General features: G+C 47.9%; 1 protein-coding gene and 1 pseudogene across 4 annotated transcripts in view; one reads left to right on the forward strand and one right to left on the reverse strand.

Moving 5' to 3' along the window:
- Positions 1 to 424: 424 nt before the first annotated feature.
- LOC122473564 lies at positions 425 to 910 on the forward strand (annotated as a pseudogene).
- A 7,113-nt stretch (positions 911 to 8,023) lies between these two features.
- ANO2 (anoctamin 2) overlaps positions 8,024 to 14,999 on the reverse strand; it is a 339,542-nt gene continuing 332,566 nt past the window's right edge. For all 4 annotated transcript variants that reach the window (XM_043564318.1, XM_043564316.1, XM_043564317.1 and 1 more), the window contains 2 exons: positions 10,849 to 10,954; positions 8,024 to 8,945 (listed from right to left, as the gene is read on the reverse strand). In XM_043564318.1, coding sequence (XP_043420253.1) covers positions 8,676 to 8,945; positions 10,849 to 10,954 — 376 coding nt within the window. In that variant the 3' untranslated portion in view covers positions 8,024 to 8,675. The remainder of the gene's footprint in view (positions 8,946 to 10,848; positions 10,955 to 14,999) is intronic.

The following is a 14,999-nucleotide window of genomic DNA, read 5'->3' on the forward strand; positions in this document are numbered from 1 at the left end:
TCGGGTGGTGATTACCATTACTGTCACTACGAGTACTGTCACTATGATTATGTGACTCCACAGGCCTCAGGCAGAGCACCCGGGGCCAATGGACTTCTGAGGGAGGTGTCATGGTGCCGAAGAAACACAGGCTGGAGTTTGAACCCCAGGATTAAAGCCCCCATAGCTTCAGTTTCAGAGGCCAGTGATAAGAGGCAACTTTAGAGTGAGATTCCTTCCAAGGGAGCCCAGGATCTATGGAAAGACTTCTGAAATGTATGGAAAATTGTTTCATATCTTAGAGCTTATATATGAAAGAAACTTGAGAGAAGCGTTCCCAAATTTGGCAATAGTCTTAACATTCAGATGAAACCACCAATAAGCTGTGGAACTGAAAACAACTTTCTAGGTTCTTATTTTCTATCAGAAATAAAAAGCACGGTCCGAGGCACTTTAAGGTCCATAGGCTTCCATGCAAATATGGCCAAGTCCAAGAACCACACCACTCACAACCAGTCACAAAAATGGCACAGGAATGGCATTAAGAAACCCCACTTACAAAGATATTAATCTCTTGACGGGTAGGCCCCAAGTTCTTGAGGAATGTGCACTTTGCCAGGAAGCACAAGAAGGGCCTGAAGAAAGTTCAGGACAATGCCAAGGCGAAGAGTGCATGTGTCAAGTCTATCAAGGCCCGCAACAAGACCAAAGAGGTCAAGCCCAAGATCCCAAAGGGAGGAACAACAAGTTTGCCTATATTGCTCATCCCATGCTGGGGAAACGTGGTCATGCCTGCATCGCCAAGCGTCTCAGGCTCTGTGGCCCAAAGTCTAAGGCCAAGGCTCAAACCAAGACAGCTCTGGCTCTAGCTCCTGCTGTGGCTCAGGCTCCCAAAAGTGCACAGGACCACCCCACCTCCGCTGCCCCGTAGGTGGCTTCTGTCTGCCAGCATAGAAGGCTTCTGTCTGCCAGCGTGAGGACAGAGGGACTGGCATGACCCCTTGGCTTCTATCTGCAAGGGTTGGTGTCCTCCTGTCCCATTGGTACAAATACACCTGTGTGTGGCAGGATCTGTCTAAAAAAAAAAAAAAAGCAAAAGCAAATGTTGATTGACTTTGCTAGGGGAAAGAGTGAATTACCTTTCTCTTTCCTAAGTGAAAACCTTGTTATGAAAAGCAATCAAAAAGTACATGACTAAAGATGTTGAGGGAGCAGTACTGTAATATAAAGGCAAGCAAGTCAGTTCATTAAAAAAATAAAACCATTTGTCATAGATTTTGTCATGTTTCTGGTTTAGACTAAAATTTGTATTTTGGAACTTTTCTTTTCATGCTAAATATTCACTTTTGTACCTGATTTTATTTTATAATTTTGAGTATGTTTTCTTGAAGAGGATCCCTAAAATTGTAGAAGCTTCTGGGCCCACAAAACCAGGATCTGCCCATGTTAATCACACTACTTTTAACATAACGATATTGAAAAGTGCTCTACATATGCTCCACATCGACGCAGAGAGGAGCTTCAGGGAGCTTTCTGGAAGGAGGTGGAACCATTGAGAAGACAGATAAAGAAGGAAAACCTTGCTCTGTGAAAAGATACTGAGCGATCAAAAGAGACAGGTGGAGTACAGTGAAGTCAGAGGTGAGGCAGTTGAGAAAATTTAAAGGGTTAAGGCAGACACTGAGAAAAGTTTCTGAGGGTAGTAGGAATGAGGCCCATAGAAAAGGGTGGAAGAGGCTTATTTTAGGGGCCTCATCTGTTTCTCAACTAGCAGCTTCACTCAGACCAAGCAGATGTGGTTCTTGATAGAAGTTGACACATGCTCTCTGAAGAATTAGATGCAGGCCAACCAGAGTCCATCATGCTGGGAGAAAACTAGGAGCAGGTTATTATGTGGGATCCTTGTCAAAAGTCTGCCTCCTTCCCTTAGGGCCTATGGCTTCATTCCCCTAATTGAGGAAGACATCTTGGCTTGGAAGCCTCAGTCCTCAGCTCCTTACTCTGTTAGACAGACAGGAAGTGAGACAAAGGTGGGGCAATAAAACATGAAGGTTCCTGAACTCATATGTAGAGCTGTCTTTTTGAATTCCCATCTGGCTTTCTCCTTGCACTTCCTTTCTGCAGATAAAGCTGCATGTGCCATGGGAAGTGCAGAAGAATAAGTGGGTTCCACTGCCTTTGAGTCCTGGTGAGGCATCTGTCTTCTAGCCTGGTTTGGAAGGGGTCTGGTTCTTGGGGCACTGCCATTTCCTGCTGTACAGAACAGGGAAGGGGAGCAAGAGGTTAGCCAGATGTGTAAATAGGGCTGCATTCTGAAGAAACATCTGCTCTGTCTTCCAGAACTTGCGGCTAAGCCTTCAAGGGTTCTGCTCTCTGGCGCCCTCTGCTGTGGCTGAGCAGAACGGATACTACTGTGGGTTGGGACAAGAGTAGAAATTCCAAGCAACTCTTCCCTGGGCTGAATTGGGTTAGGTTATCCAAGACACAGATGGCCAGGGCTTGGGTTGTGAAAGGTGAGTAGAATGGTAACACGGAAGATAAGACTGACTATGCTCTTCATGTTTGCCGTACCATGGTGATTCTGTAGAACTGTACATGTCAACACATGGATGTGAATGGATGTTAGTGCTTGTCCAGTCCAACCTCTTCATTTACTAGCAAGGAGCATACCTTGGAAAATACATGCAGCAGGTAAAGGTCAGGCCATCAGTAGAACAGGAAATTCAGAAGAGTAGGGTATGGGGGGATGAGGAGAAATCTTCACCTCTCCCAGATTATCCATGAAGGATCATATAAGTGAGAGCTTGGAAACTGCTAGAATAATATGTTTGAGATTATAGGTGGGTTGCTTCTGAGGGGAGGAGGCAAAAAATAACATGGTACTCCAGGAAGGGCATGCTTCTGAAATATGGAGGATCAGGACTAGGAGAAACATGCTGAGAAAAAGAAGATGGTGGCCATGAAGATAAAACACTGGAAAGGTGATCCAAACCTTCAGTGTTTCCTTAAAGTAATCAAAACAGTTGGAATGGCTACACTAGACTCTGTTCCTGTACTAGAAGAGTACTTTCTAGAGCCTAGAAAGAAGTGATATGCAGACTGAATGTGGCCACAATATTTCAGGCCTGTTAAATAATGAAACCCGCATCAAGGCACATTCCAGTGAAATTTTTGAATTCCAAGAATACATTTTAAAACCCGATTTGCACGAAGGCAGGAGGAAAAAAGAAAGGTACAAAGGAATATCGATCAGGCTTATGCCAGAGGTTTTCCCTCTGAAACCCTGGAAGACCATGAATTAATTGCCACAGCCATAATGTTTTGAAAGAAAGGATGGTGACCCAAGAAAGGTAAATCCAGTCAAATCACCATTCCAACAAAAGCAAATGCTCCATGTCTTTGGTCAGGTCCCCTGAGATGGGAACTGCATACCTGACCTGCAGGAGGTTGACTGGGAAGTGTGTTCCAGAAGCACACCTGCCGAAGTGGTGGGCAGGGGGAGGGGTGAGGTAAGCAGACCAGGGCAGCCAGAAGAGCTGAGCTGCAATCCATTTTGGCCAATTCCATATGGAGCTCTGGAGCTGAGGAAGCCCTTTAGAATTATCTCAAATTGAGCCAAGGGGGGCCTCCTCCACCTACAGAGATGAGAGGCTGCCCCCAGCAGAGAAGTGGCCCTGGTCCAGGCAGCCTCCTTTCACTTATAGCAGTTCTGAGAGGGGCTTCAAACTGTGACCATCAGAAGCTAGGGAGTGAGCACCTCAATCCTGAAGGGATCTGGGTAGAATCTTTAACACCACATTGTTAAAAAAAAATATTACCTGAAGGTATACTCTGGACACCTAAGGGAGGACTGTGACAATATAAAAAGACAGGAGCATTCTCCTAATTTATTTTTAACCTCAAACCCTATTTGGCTACATATTTCAAACAACCATGGGGCACACTGGTCCCTGAGTTTTCCCAACTCATTCTTGCCCTTACTTCTAGAATGCCTTCCACAGCCAGGTGGAATCTCCTACCACAATTTATGTCCGCTTAGAAAAGCACCTGGTAAGTTTCTCTCCTGTGTTTCTTAACAAGGATTCATCTGTTTACAAGGTTAGAACGTTATTTTGGGTGCATTAGCAAACCCAAAGGCTTTCATTCGCCTGGCAGAAAAGCAAAGTTCCATATGGCAAAACAACAGCCATTTTATTGAGGAGTTAATGATGATTTTCTGCATCTTTAAAATCCTTGCCGAGAATAGCACCTTTCCCCCACCCCCAAGCAGGATTGTCCTAGACAGGGCTGCTCTGGAGAGGCTATGAGAGGGGAGAGAGGGAAGGGAAGTTCACCTTTTATTCCATGCTCTTTTCTTTACAATGAGTACATCAAGAAAATAGCCATCAAGATTATTTATGTAGGGGCGCCTGGGTGGCTCACTCAGTTAAGCATCTAACTCTTGATTTCAGCTCCAGTCATGATGTCACAGTTGTGAGATTAAGCCCAGCGTCGGTCTCCATGCTGACAGTGTGGAACCTGCTTGGGATTCTCTCTCTCCCTCCCTCTCTCTCTCTCTGCCCCTCCCCTGTTCGCTATCTCTCTCTGTCTCAAAATAAATAAACATTTTTTTAAAAAGATTATTTCGGTAAATCAGCCATCAAGTGGATTCCATTTCTTTTTATTCTTAGTAAGGAAAAAACTGATGAACCCAATGGTAAATACTGTTTGCCGCCATGACCTCCATCTAGAGCTCATGGCTGTTTCTCTTGGAGTTAAAAATTCAGATTATTTAAACTATTTTATTTACATTTTACATTTTTTTGCACTTTCTAAATCTTCAATATGTTACTTTTATGACTAAACAAAATAGATGCTATTCCAGATCAATGTAAGTGACCACACATATACCATGAGACCACAAATGAAGTCAAAGTAAACTCAGACATTAACTGTTATTATTTCTAGAGAAAAGGTGTAGGAAAAGGAGTGATATTTTTTTCATTTCTTCAGTGTTACAGATGTTTGCTCATAATTAATTTTCTTTTGTATTTTACAGTGAAATGTCAAATTGTAAAATTTCCTTAAAGAGCAGAGGGTGGGGGGTGCTGTTTGGCTCAGTCGGTTAAGCATCCAACTTCATCTTATGTCATAATCTCACATGAGTTCAAGCCCCGAGTCAGGCTCTGTGCTGACAGCTCAGCTTCTGATTCTGTGTCTTCTGTGCTTCTGATTCTGTGTCTCCCTCTCTCTCTCTGCCCCTCCCCCACTTGTGCTCTGTCTCACTGTCAGAAATGAATGTTTAAAAAAATAAATAAAAAGCAGAGGGTAGGTTTAATTGTTTGTTTTAAATTAGGACTGGGGATGACTGGGTGGCTCAGCTGGTTAAGGGTCTGACTCTTGATTTTGGCTCAGGTCATGATCTCATGGTTCATGGGATTGAGTTCCAAGTTGGGCTCTGTGTTGAGTGTGGAGCTTACTTGGGATTCTCTCTCTCCCTCTCTCTGTTGCTTCCCTGCTTGCGCGCTCTCACTCTACCTCTTTCTCGCGCGCGCGCTCTCAAAATAAGTAAGTAAACATTAAAAATAAATAAATTAGGATGCACCTACCATCTCTCTACCCAGACTAACAAATCCTTTGGGAAGTTCTTAGCCTACATCCCAGTTGCTGCCCTGTTGGGCAGGCACTTCTGGTGGTCACGCTGGTAAGGCAGGTGCTGAGATGATTTTAGCCTGGGGATGGGGGCAAATCACAAAATTCCTAATTCATTTGTAGTGAGAGAGAGGGAGAAAGTGGAGTCCTTTCAGGGTGGAAATGTATATCTGGGCAGATGGAATCTCCCTTCCCCTCCATCTAGATCTCCCTGGGAGGTGCTGTCTGGCCTAATCACTAGAGTGTGGGCTTTGGCCACCACAGGCTTCCACACCCAATCTGCAATCCCTTAACAGGAAAGGGTGGGGCAGGAAACAAAACAAAAACGCCCATTATGCAACGGAAATTAAAATGGAGCCTCTACCCCTGCTACCAATCCCCTCTACCTTGCTTAACTTTTTTTCTCCATAGCACTTATTACCCCCTAAGACACTATACAGCTTATTTTCATTGTTTATTGTGTCATCCTGACTCACCTACAAGAAGGCAGGAATCATTGTGTTGAGTGATGTATCCCAAGTGCCCAATATGGAGCCTAGTACATGGTAGTTGTTTGGTACCTACTTTTGAATAACATTCAAGACAACTGAGGGGCGCCTGAGTGACTCAGTCAATCAAATGTCCGACTTCAGCTCAAGTCATGATCTCAAGGTCCACGAGTTTGAGCCCTGCGTTGGGCTCGTGCTTACAGTTAGGAGCCTGGAGCCTGCTTAGGATTCTGTCTCCCTCTCTCTCTCTGCCCCTCCTCCACTCACTCTCTCTTTCTCAAAAATAAATAAACATTAAAAAAATTGACAACAAACTTATGGGATAAAAGGAATGATAAGCTACATGAAGCAGAAGAAAGCAAGATAGCATATACTGCATATTTGCAACCAAAAATACAGATGCACTTGAGAGGGAATGACAGTCTGGAAGGAAACACAGCAATTGTTGATGTTGATTACAAATTTGAGGACTGTGGGTGATTTCACTTTCTTCTGGTTTTTTTGTTTGTGTGTGTGTGTGTGTGTGTGTGTTTGAGAACAGGTGAGAGAGGGTGTGCATGGCAGAGAAGCAGGGGGAGAGAGAGAGAGAGAGAAAGAGAGACAGAGAGAGAGAGAGAGAGAGAGAGAGAGAGAGAGAATCCTAAACAGGCTCTATGCCCAATTCGAGGCTTGATCCCACAATCCTGGGATCATCACCTGAGCCAAAATCAAGAGTTGGATGCTTAACCTACTGAGCCATCCAGGTGCCCCTTGTTTTTTAGATCATCTGACTCTTGGTGTGCAAGTTCCACCTCTCTGATCATACAAAAGTGTGTACTTGAAAAAAGGAAAAGAGGTGGGGTCCTGAGCCAGCCACAGTCCGTGCAATGTGGGTGTCTTGGTGCTGGAGGTGGCCCCTGACCATCAGAATGGACCATCACTGCTTGCAGGAAATACCAACCCCACCCACACCCATAGGAGTCCTGGGGACATCCTCCTCCTTTTTATGGGCCTGGAATCTCCCTGTCATTAGTGCCCCTGAAGTGAAATTTTTCTCTTATTGGCCACTTCCCTCCCCGCTGAGTTAGCTGAAGCCTGTTGTAAGATGATGCAGTGTTTTGGTAATACTGTAGTTTGAATCTAGGCTAACATGGTAAGTTTGAACATTAAAGCGTGAAGTGGTTAAAATTTATTGTAGGACTACTGGTATGTGAGCGGCGTGGGACAGGATTGTCTGCTGCTCCTTCTAAAGCTGTATCTATGCCCTGGAGTCCCCATGAAAGAAGGAGCTACTTTCCAGAGCAAGAGTTGGCAGGGCAGTGCGATCCTGCACGTGGCCAGAGGACACAGAAGCCATGGGGAGCGGCAAGGATGACCAGCCCGGCACCCCAGGCCCTCGAATTACCAGGTGTGCTGAAACATGAGAACACTCATGTCTTCTCTGGAGTGTGGCCCTCCTCAAAGCTTCTATGCAGACACTGAGAATGACCTGGGAGGAACTGGGGCCGGGTCCCGAGGAAGAGGACTGTGCAACAGGTTTCTGGACAGTGTGTGGGGCTGAAGTGTGCAAAGGACGGTGATGAATGGTGTTTGGCCTTTGCTTCCAACTATACTTGAAAATCTGGCCCCCCAGCTCTGGGAGGAAAGATGTAACCTCAGAACCATCTCGGGTCTGTCATTGATTTGTATATAAAATGGTAAGCCCCTTACGTCTCCTGCTTTAACATTTCCTGCCTCCTCTATCCCTTGTATTTCTCCAGAGCCCTTATTACTAGCTAAAATCCTGTCTCTCCCCAGAAAGTGAGCTCCATGAGTCAGACATTTTATCTCTTCTACTCTGCTCATCTCTCATCTCAGAGACCATCTGGGAAGCAGTTGGTCCTCAATAAATATTGGTATGAAGTGACAGAAAGAGAGAGAGCCACAGACAAGGAGACGCATCTTTATAAAGAATGTTTTGATTTATTTTATTACTTTAAATCTGAACCTGCATAAAGTGATGGTTAGTTGCACAAGCTCAAAGCATCCCCATGACATGGAGACAAGCTCAGGTTGGGACCTCTGCCACTCACCATCAAGTCCTGTGGCCACAGCCATCAGCCCTGTGACTTAATTTGTACCCACTGAGGCTGTGACAGTCCCAGCTGCAAGCGACTCAGAGGGGTCTGCTTGGGGAGCTGGTGGGAAGGGGAGAGGGATCGCTCAGGAGGGGGGCTTGCTCCTCTCACAGACTGTGACCACGTGAGAGGGGGCACCTGAGGAAACGCAAGGAAGGTGCATGGCGCCTGGGAGCTCTGGGGTAGAGATACCCAGTTCTTGCACCGGGTGACTCAAAATGGGGTGCCAATCCCCCAAAAGATACAAAGAGGACCTAAAAGGAACTTAAGCTTGAAGTTTCTGAGAAGCAGCTCCAGTTCTCTTCCTGCTTGTGCTTGCTCGCTCGCTCTAACCCCTCTCTCTTTGCACAAATGCACCTTTGCAAAGACCCCCTGCGGCCGGGCCCTGGCAGACGCCAGCCAGCCCTCCCATGCAGGTGCACAGGCATGCTCCGTGAGGTCCCCTGCCACTGTGGCAGCCCCCGCGGTGGGGTTGACTCGCTCACACGTTGGTGTGCTGTGAGGCAGAAGACGCGATGCTGCCTGGCTGGCTTCGGCCCGAGGGTGCCGAGCTGGCCGCCCGGCTCCTGCTCCGACGCCCCCCTCCCAGGCTCCTTGGGGCTGGCTCGTCCATCAGCTTGAGTTTCTCGTGCTCCTCCTTCAGGAAGAAGTCCACCAACAGGCCCTTTTCTTTCTTGATCTGGTCGCTGATGTCCGTGGGGATATCTGGGATCATCCAATCCACAAGGACACTCAGGAACATCACGAGGTTCTGCCAAAAAGAAAGGAGAAGGGTTGCGAGGAGAGGCCCAGCCCAGTGGGTCAGAGTGAGGGTCTCAGCAGCGGGACTGGCAGTGTGATGCCATGGTGGCAGTGGTGGAGAGCACAGATCCAGGGGCAGGATACCTCCGTGTTCCTCTGGCTCTTCTACTTACTGGCAGGTGGTCTTAACCAATGAGCAGAAGTGTCTGTCCTGCAGGGTCAGAACAGTAACAGCACCTGCCTCCCAGAGTTGTTGCAAGGATTAAGTAAGTCAATACCTTGCACGCAGTGGAGCTTGAGAAGTGTCACCTATTGCTTTTTCCCCTCCGGTTCTTCCCGCCTGGCTTCTCAGCCTCCAGGTCCCCTGCTCCAGAGCCTTCTAGGAAGTGGGCGCAGAGCCTGCTGGCCTCTCCAGGGCTTCTGCTGGTCCAGCAGCTCCTCTCCTGCTTCCTGCTTGCCTTCTGTCCTCCATATCAGAGCCAGTCCTTTGGTTTCTGTGCTGAATTCTGGTTTCAGCAAACCTCACACTCATCCTGCTCTCTCTTCCTGCTAAGCCAGTCACACTGGCCCAGCTAGGGTCCCTGCCCCTAGCTTCTTCCCCTTCTCCTTTCTAAGCTTCTGTGCACACTTGTAATTGGCTTCCTTCTTCCACCTGTGGAGCCCCATCCCTTCCCTTGGAAATGCAGGTAAGACAGGACTACCTTACCCTGCAGCATTTTCCACTGAAGCGGTAAATATATCACAACAGTGTCAGCATGGCCCGATCCCCACCCAGTTCCCCAGGCCATGCTCTCCCCAGTATGCTGCTCCAGTGGTGGCCTTCTCGGCCTGCCAATCACATGCTTGCTCTGAGATCTGGGCACAAGATCGTAAGGGTATGGCTGTCTTCCAGGCTGCCACCTAGTCCCACCTTGACCTTGAACCTTGCTTGCACCCAGGGGCCCAGAGGAGGGCCCCGGGACCAGCTGCTGTTTCCAGAGGCTCCTGGGTGCATTCATGCTCTAAAGCTGCTTCAAGTCACACTCTTCTCTTAAGCCAACTTTCACAGTGCCAACAAATGTTACAGGTGAGCTGTGGGAAAGCCAGGGGACACCTGCAGGGGGGCATCGGAGTGGTTTTTCTAACAGACCGCCCCATCTCCCCAGAGGAAGAATGGCTATCTTCTTTAGGTGAAAGACTAGCCGAGGGGCTTCTCCACTTCCTGGGCCAGGGGCAAAGTCAGATATCTTAGAGCCCTCCAGAGATCTGCCTTCAGGGAATACAAAAGCCTGAGGGAGTGGAAGAGAAAAGGATCGTGAAGGCCGGCAGGACCCCAAGTGGGAGCTGGGGCCACGCACTTGGCGGATCTCTGCCGTGCAACCGGAGCTGTGGCCATTGTCAGAGATAGCAATCACGGGGCTCGAGTTTGCTATTCACTGAGGCATGGCCGGATGGCTCTGGGGCCCTCTCCGCCAGATGTCTCAGGGGCCGAGGCACTCTAACAAAGGAGGGAGCCAGCCGAGAGCTAGAAGAATGATTCAGAACTTGAGCCCTTTCTTGGGCTGCAGAGACCAGGCGGGACTGTTTGTCTGCATCGGGGATGAGATTCTGGTTTCCACTGCTCTTCTCACTTCCTGTCTTGTCTTACGTCTGAACGGGACTCTATCTCCACCCTGCAACTTACTCCACATCTGTCTTGTAACCTTACTCTGTGTTCTATTCTCTTGCTGCAAATCCATCCATGAATGGAAGCCCTCTCAAGAGTGCTTCCTGCCTCCTCTGGGGAGGCACTCACTTCTGCCTGCCACATGCAGACACCCCTAGGTCACAGCGCCATTAAAACCTGCAGATGAGGAGCAGGCGAAGAGCCATGTGGTCTTTACCCCTGCAGCCTGGATTCTAACTGGCTACTACTCTTTATCTGAACAACTCACCTGGAAGATTATGACAAAAGCCAGACGGGCAGACAGAATGGACCAGTACTGTTTGGAAAACTCATACGGGTTCGGGGCCCACGGCGGTTCTCGGTAATCCTTAAACCTGCCCAGAGAGAAATGTGGTGTTAAGATTGGGACGAGGTGGAGGGAAGGGGGTGCTTCTCCAGGGGGAAACCTCAAGGATGAGAGCAGCAGGCAAGCCCCTGCCTCCCCAATTTGGGAAGTAGCAGGAAGCAGGGAGGAACAAATGTCTGTGGAACTTAAGCCATGTGGACAGATCATAACATGGTCAGTAGAAGAGAATACTGACCAACCGTGGAATAAACCAACAAGTGTCCATGGAATAAAAGTACCAAAGTCCAAAACAACCAGTCTTGGCCTTGATATGTCTTTTTCCAACACTCTCTCCAACATCCCCCACAGCTTCCTCTGGTGTCTGGATTCTTCTTCCAGAGGAGCCCAAGGCAGTGGATCCAGGTTGGCTCCATGAGCTTGAGAAGGGAGGGGAGATGCCCAGAAACCTTGGACAGTTCTCTGCAGTCCAGGGGCTCAGGGAGAACACAAGCACCTGTGGACAATCCTAGGCTTCCTTTCTGGCTAGCTGTTTCAGGACCACAGCCATAGAGGGGCTGGCCTTGCTTGGTAGCTGCATTCTTGCACCCCAAGGAAGGCTGACTCAGACCAAGCTCAAGGCTGAGTGAATTTGGGGAGTGGCAGTAATAGTTGCTATTGGTCAGTATCTTCTTCTACTGACCATATTTATGATCTGTCCATGTGGCTTAAGAAACAAAATGTCAGGAGCGCCTTAGTGGCTCAGTCAGTTAAGCATCCAACTCTTGATTTCAGCTCAGGTAATGATCTCATGGTCAGTTGTGAGACAGAAACTGGCATTGGGTTCTGAGCTAGGCAGGGAGCCTGCTTGAGATTCTCTCCCCCCTATCCCCCCAATGCGTGTGCACGTACATGCTTTCTCTCTCTCTCTCTCAAAAAAAGGAAAAGAAAAGAAAAAGAAAGGAAAGGAAAGAAAAGAAACACAATGTCAGTGCGTGATGTAAACTCGTGCCTCTTTCTCAGACCCATGGAACCATCTAGGGTTTTTCCTCACCGCTGCCTTTTCACCCCCATTCTGTGATGACTCATGTTAAAAATGGCTCATTTTTTCAGACTCACTTTTTTCTAAGCCTGGAAAAGTGACAAGAGCTGGTACCAGAAGAATTATAACCCTTCGTGGAACTGTTTTCTCCCTGGAATTCAATAGATCTTTGACGTTGAGTAAAAGCAAAACAAGCCGCAGGCTGGGGGAAGGAGTAGGGTGGCATGAGGCCACCAAGTGGGGTGCATGGCTGCCAAGGAAGGCAGGGGCGGGCAGGCAGGGGACTCTGCCCGAGGAGGCGCCACAAAGGAACATGCAGAATGTGCCAATCCCTGAGCAAGGAGCTTTACTGGAAGTTTTCCCCATTGGATCTCCACCACAACATCCTTGGGCAGGCACTGATATCCACATGACACAGGAGGAAACTGAGGCTCAGGGAAAGTCAATTACTTGCCAAGGTCTTTCTCATGGCCAGCAAGAAGCAGAGTCAAGGTGAGACCCCAAGTCTGGCTGAAGGCAGGCCTTTTCTCTATTGTCACAAAGCACCTCACCAACAGCTGCGGTTTGAGGTGGGGGATTCAGAAATGGGTGCTTTCTTCCCTGCCCTGAATGAGCCAGCTGCCCTAAAAGATCCAGGAAAAAGCACGGTGGCTTCCCACTGTCCAAGGAGAGATGCAAGAAGAAGAGAAGGAAAAAAAGAGGAAGAGGAAAAGAGACACACACACACACACACACACACCCCAGAAAGAAAAAGGCACAGCGGCAGAGTCAGCAACAGAGACAGAGGCTGATACTAAGCAGTCAACTAGGGTTGGGCAGGAGGCCAGGAGCTGCCCCTTCCCCACCCCCACTTCCAACAGCTGATCACAGCTGTTGCAGGCTCACTTTGCCATCCGGATGAAAAGCAAAGCTAACTGCAGCCCAGCAAAACACCACAGGATTCAGCATATCCATCCATGGCTGAGGACAGAAGCACGGCCAACCCCAGATTATGCTTGCTGACGGGAGACAGGGAGAGCATGGCTTAAAGGACAGGGACACTTTGGAGTGGGAAAAACCCTGGCTCACCCGCCCTCCTGCTGCTCCCCACCAAAGGATCTCACGGCAAAAGGGGATTTCTCTACTCTTCCCAAGACCTCAGGAGGCGGGACATATGCCCATTTTGTACCACAGGCACATCCCTCCCCAGGTCCAGCCCATCCCTCCTGCTACAATCAAAGTCTGTTTGTCTTGTTCTCTAGCTCCATCTAGGAAGGGACAGCTGCTCACTGGCCTTGGTGTAGGGGCCACTGCTCACTCCTCTTTTTCCCAGTCTGAAAAGAGTCCATAAATAATCTAATTCTGGTCCCACTTCTGCTCCTCACTCGCCACAGCTTTTGGAAATGTCACTTTGCCCTCCTCGAGTGTCCAAGACATTTTTAAAAGCTAACAAGCACATCCATTTAATCAAAGATCTGAGGAAAGACTAACACAGATATTTCCAGAAAGCTTTACTTGGAAATACCCCTATGCCAATGGGCTAGAGGGAGCCCTGTTGGGAATGACAGGACAAACTACCCACAGACAAGAACAAGACACAATTTAATGAGTTCTGCATCTGTTCACGTTTCCCTTTCCAAAGCTAACTTTAAAACAAAACTGTGACCTACATTACTAAGAAATACATTACATTAATTTTACATTAATGCACACATAAGTACATGTCAAGGAAATAAAAATTACACAAAACATGCTTACCCTGGCTGTGTGCACTGATATTTTCTGATTCTATCCTATCCTATCTTATCCTATTCTAGTCTTTCAAATGCTGACCATGATCTGCTAAGATGATTTCATAACCTGCTAATGAACAATGACTCATAGTTTGAAAAATATGATTTCGGTAAGCCTCTGCCACCAGGTAAATGATTGGTTGTTTACATTCCAATAGAAGTTCAGATTTCATAATTGTTTAAAGTGGCATCCTAAGAAGTCAAGCTTATCAAATGTTTTCCCTGAGCAACAAGAAGACGCTAATTAAACAAGGAGATAATTAAGACTAGAAATGGCCACAAAAAATGGACTTAATTGCGTCCGCAGCAGTGACAGTTGTCTGCTAGGTCTGTTTGGCTTCTAAGCCCAGGGCACGGCACTGGCAAAGGCATGGGCTTTGGAGTCACCAGGTGAGGGCTTGATGTCTTCTCTACCACTTTAGTTCTATGTCCTCTAAAAAGTTACCCGATGTGCTGATGGCCATGGTGCTGGTCTATGGAGTAGCCTCAATGCTCCAGCTCCCAGGTGGCATGTAATGAGGAGGAAAGGTCAATGAAGAGCACCCAACAGCACCTGGCCTATCAGGTACATGCCCAATACACACTAGCTATTCTTTCTCCCTCGACTGAAGGCACATTATGGAATACGCCTCTTTCTTTAAGAGGACAGAGCACATGTGCCCCTCTTCCCGGCTCCCCCTGGCATTCCAGGGGGATTTCTGAGCACTCGGGCGCAGATGCTCCAAGTTTCCCATCGTGCTGATATGAATGAGAAAGTCAGCCACTGCCACATCTGCAAGGGGCTTCTCTCAGGATCTCTGTCCAGGGAAATGGCACAAAATAGGTAAGCCTCAGGCCTGTGGGAAGTAGAACTTCTGCTCTGTTCCCATCAGCTCAAAGGCCTTCCCAAACCAGATACTTCACCCCGGTTGAGGGAGTACGTCTCCCAAAGTCCCTGTGAGTGGCCAAGCACTGGGTGACCTCCATAGTGGGTCACCTCCTGCACCTGCTGGCTGGGACTTAAGCTCGGAAGTATGATTTTAGGAGCCATTCCTTTCTCACCCTCACCCCTCCAAGGCTCTCCTTATTCTGAGCCTTAACATTGATTTTGAGAGTTCCCTGGAGTCTCATAATAATGAAACGTTTGTAATTACAAACAACTAGAGTGTCTAATGAGCTAGTGCGCCCTGGGAGTGGCTCTGTCACTTACTAACTGTAAGACCCCATGAAACATATTTCCTACCTCTGAACCTCAGCATTCTGATCTGTTAAGTGGGGCTAGTGAAATGTGCTGAGTACAGAGA

Source organism: Prionailurus bengalensis, chromosome B4, assembly GCF_016509475.1.
Source record: "Prionailurus bengalensis isolate Pbe53 chromosome B4, Fcat_Pben_1.1_paternal_pri, whole genome shotgun sequence".
In the NCBI taxonomy this organism is placed as follows: domain Eukaryota; kingdom Metazoa; phylum Chordata; class Mammalia; order Carnivora; family Felidae; genus Prionailurus; species Prionailurus bengalensis.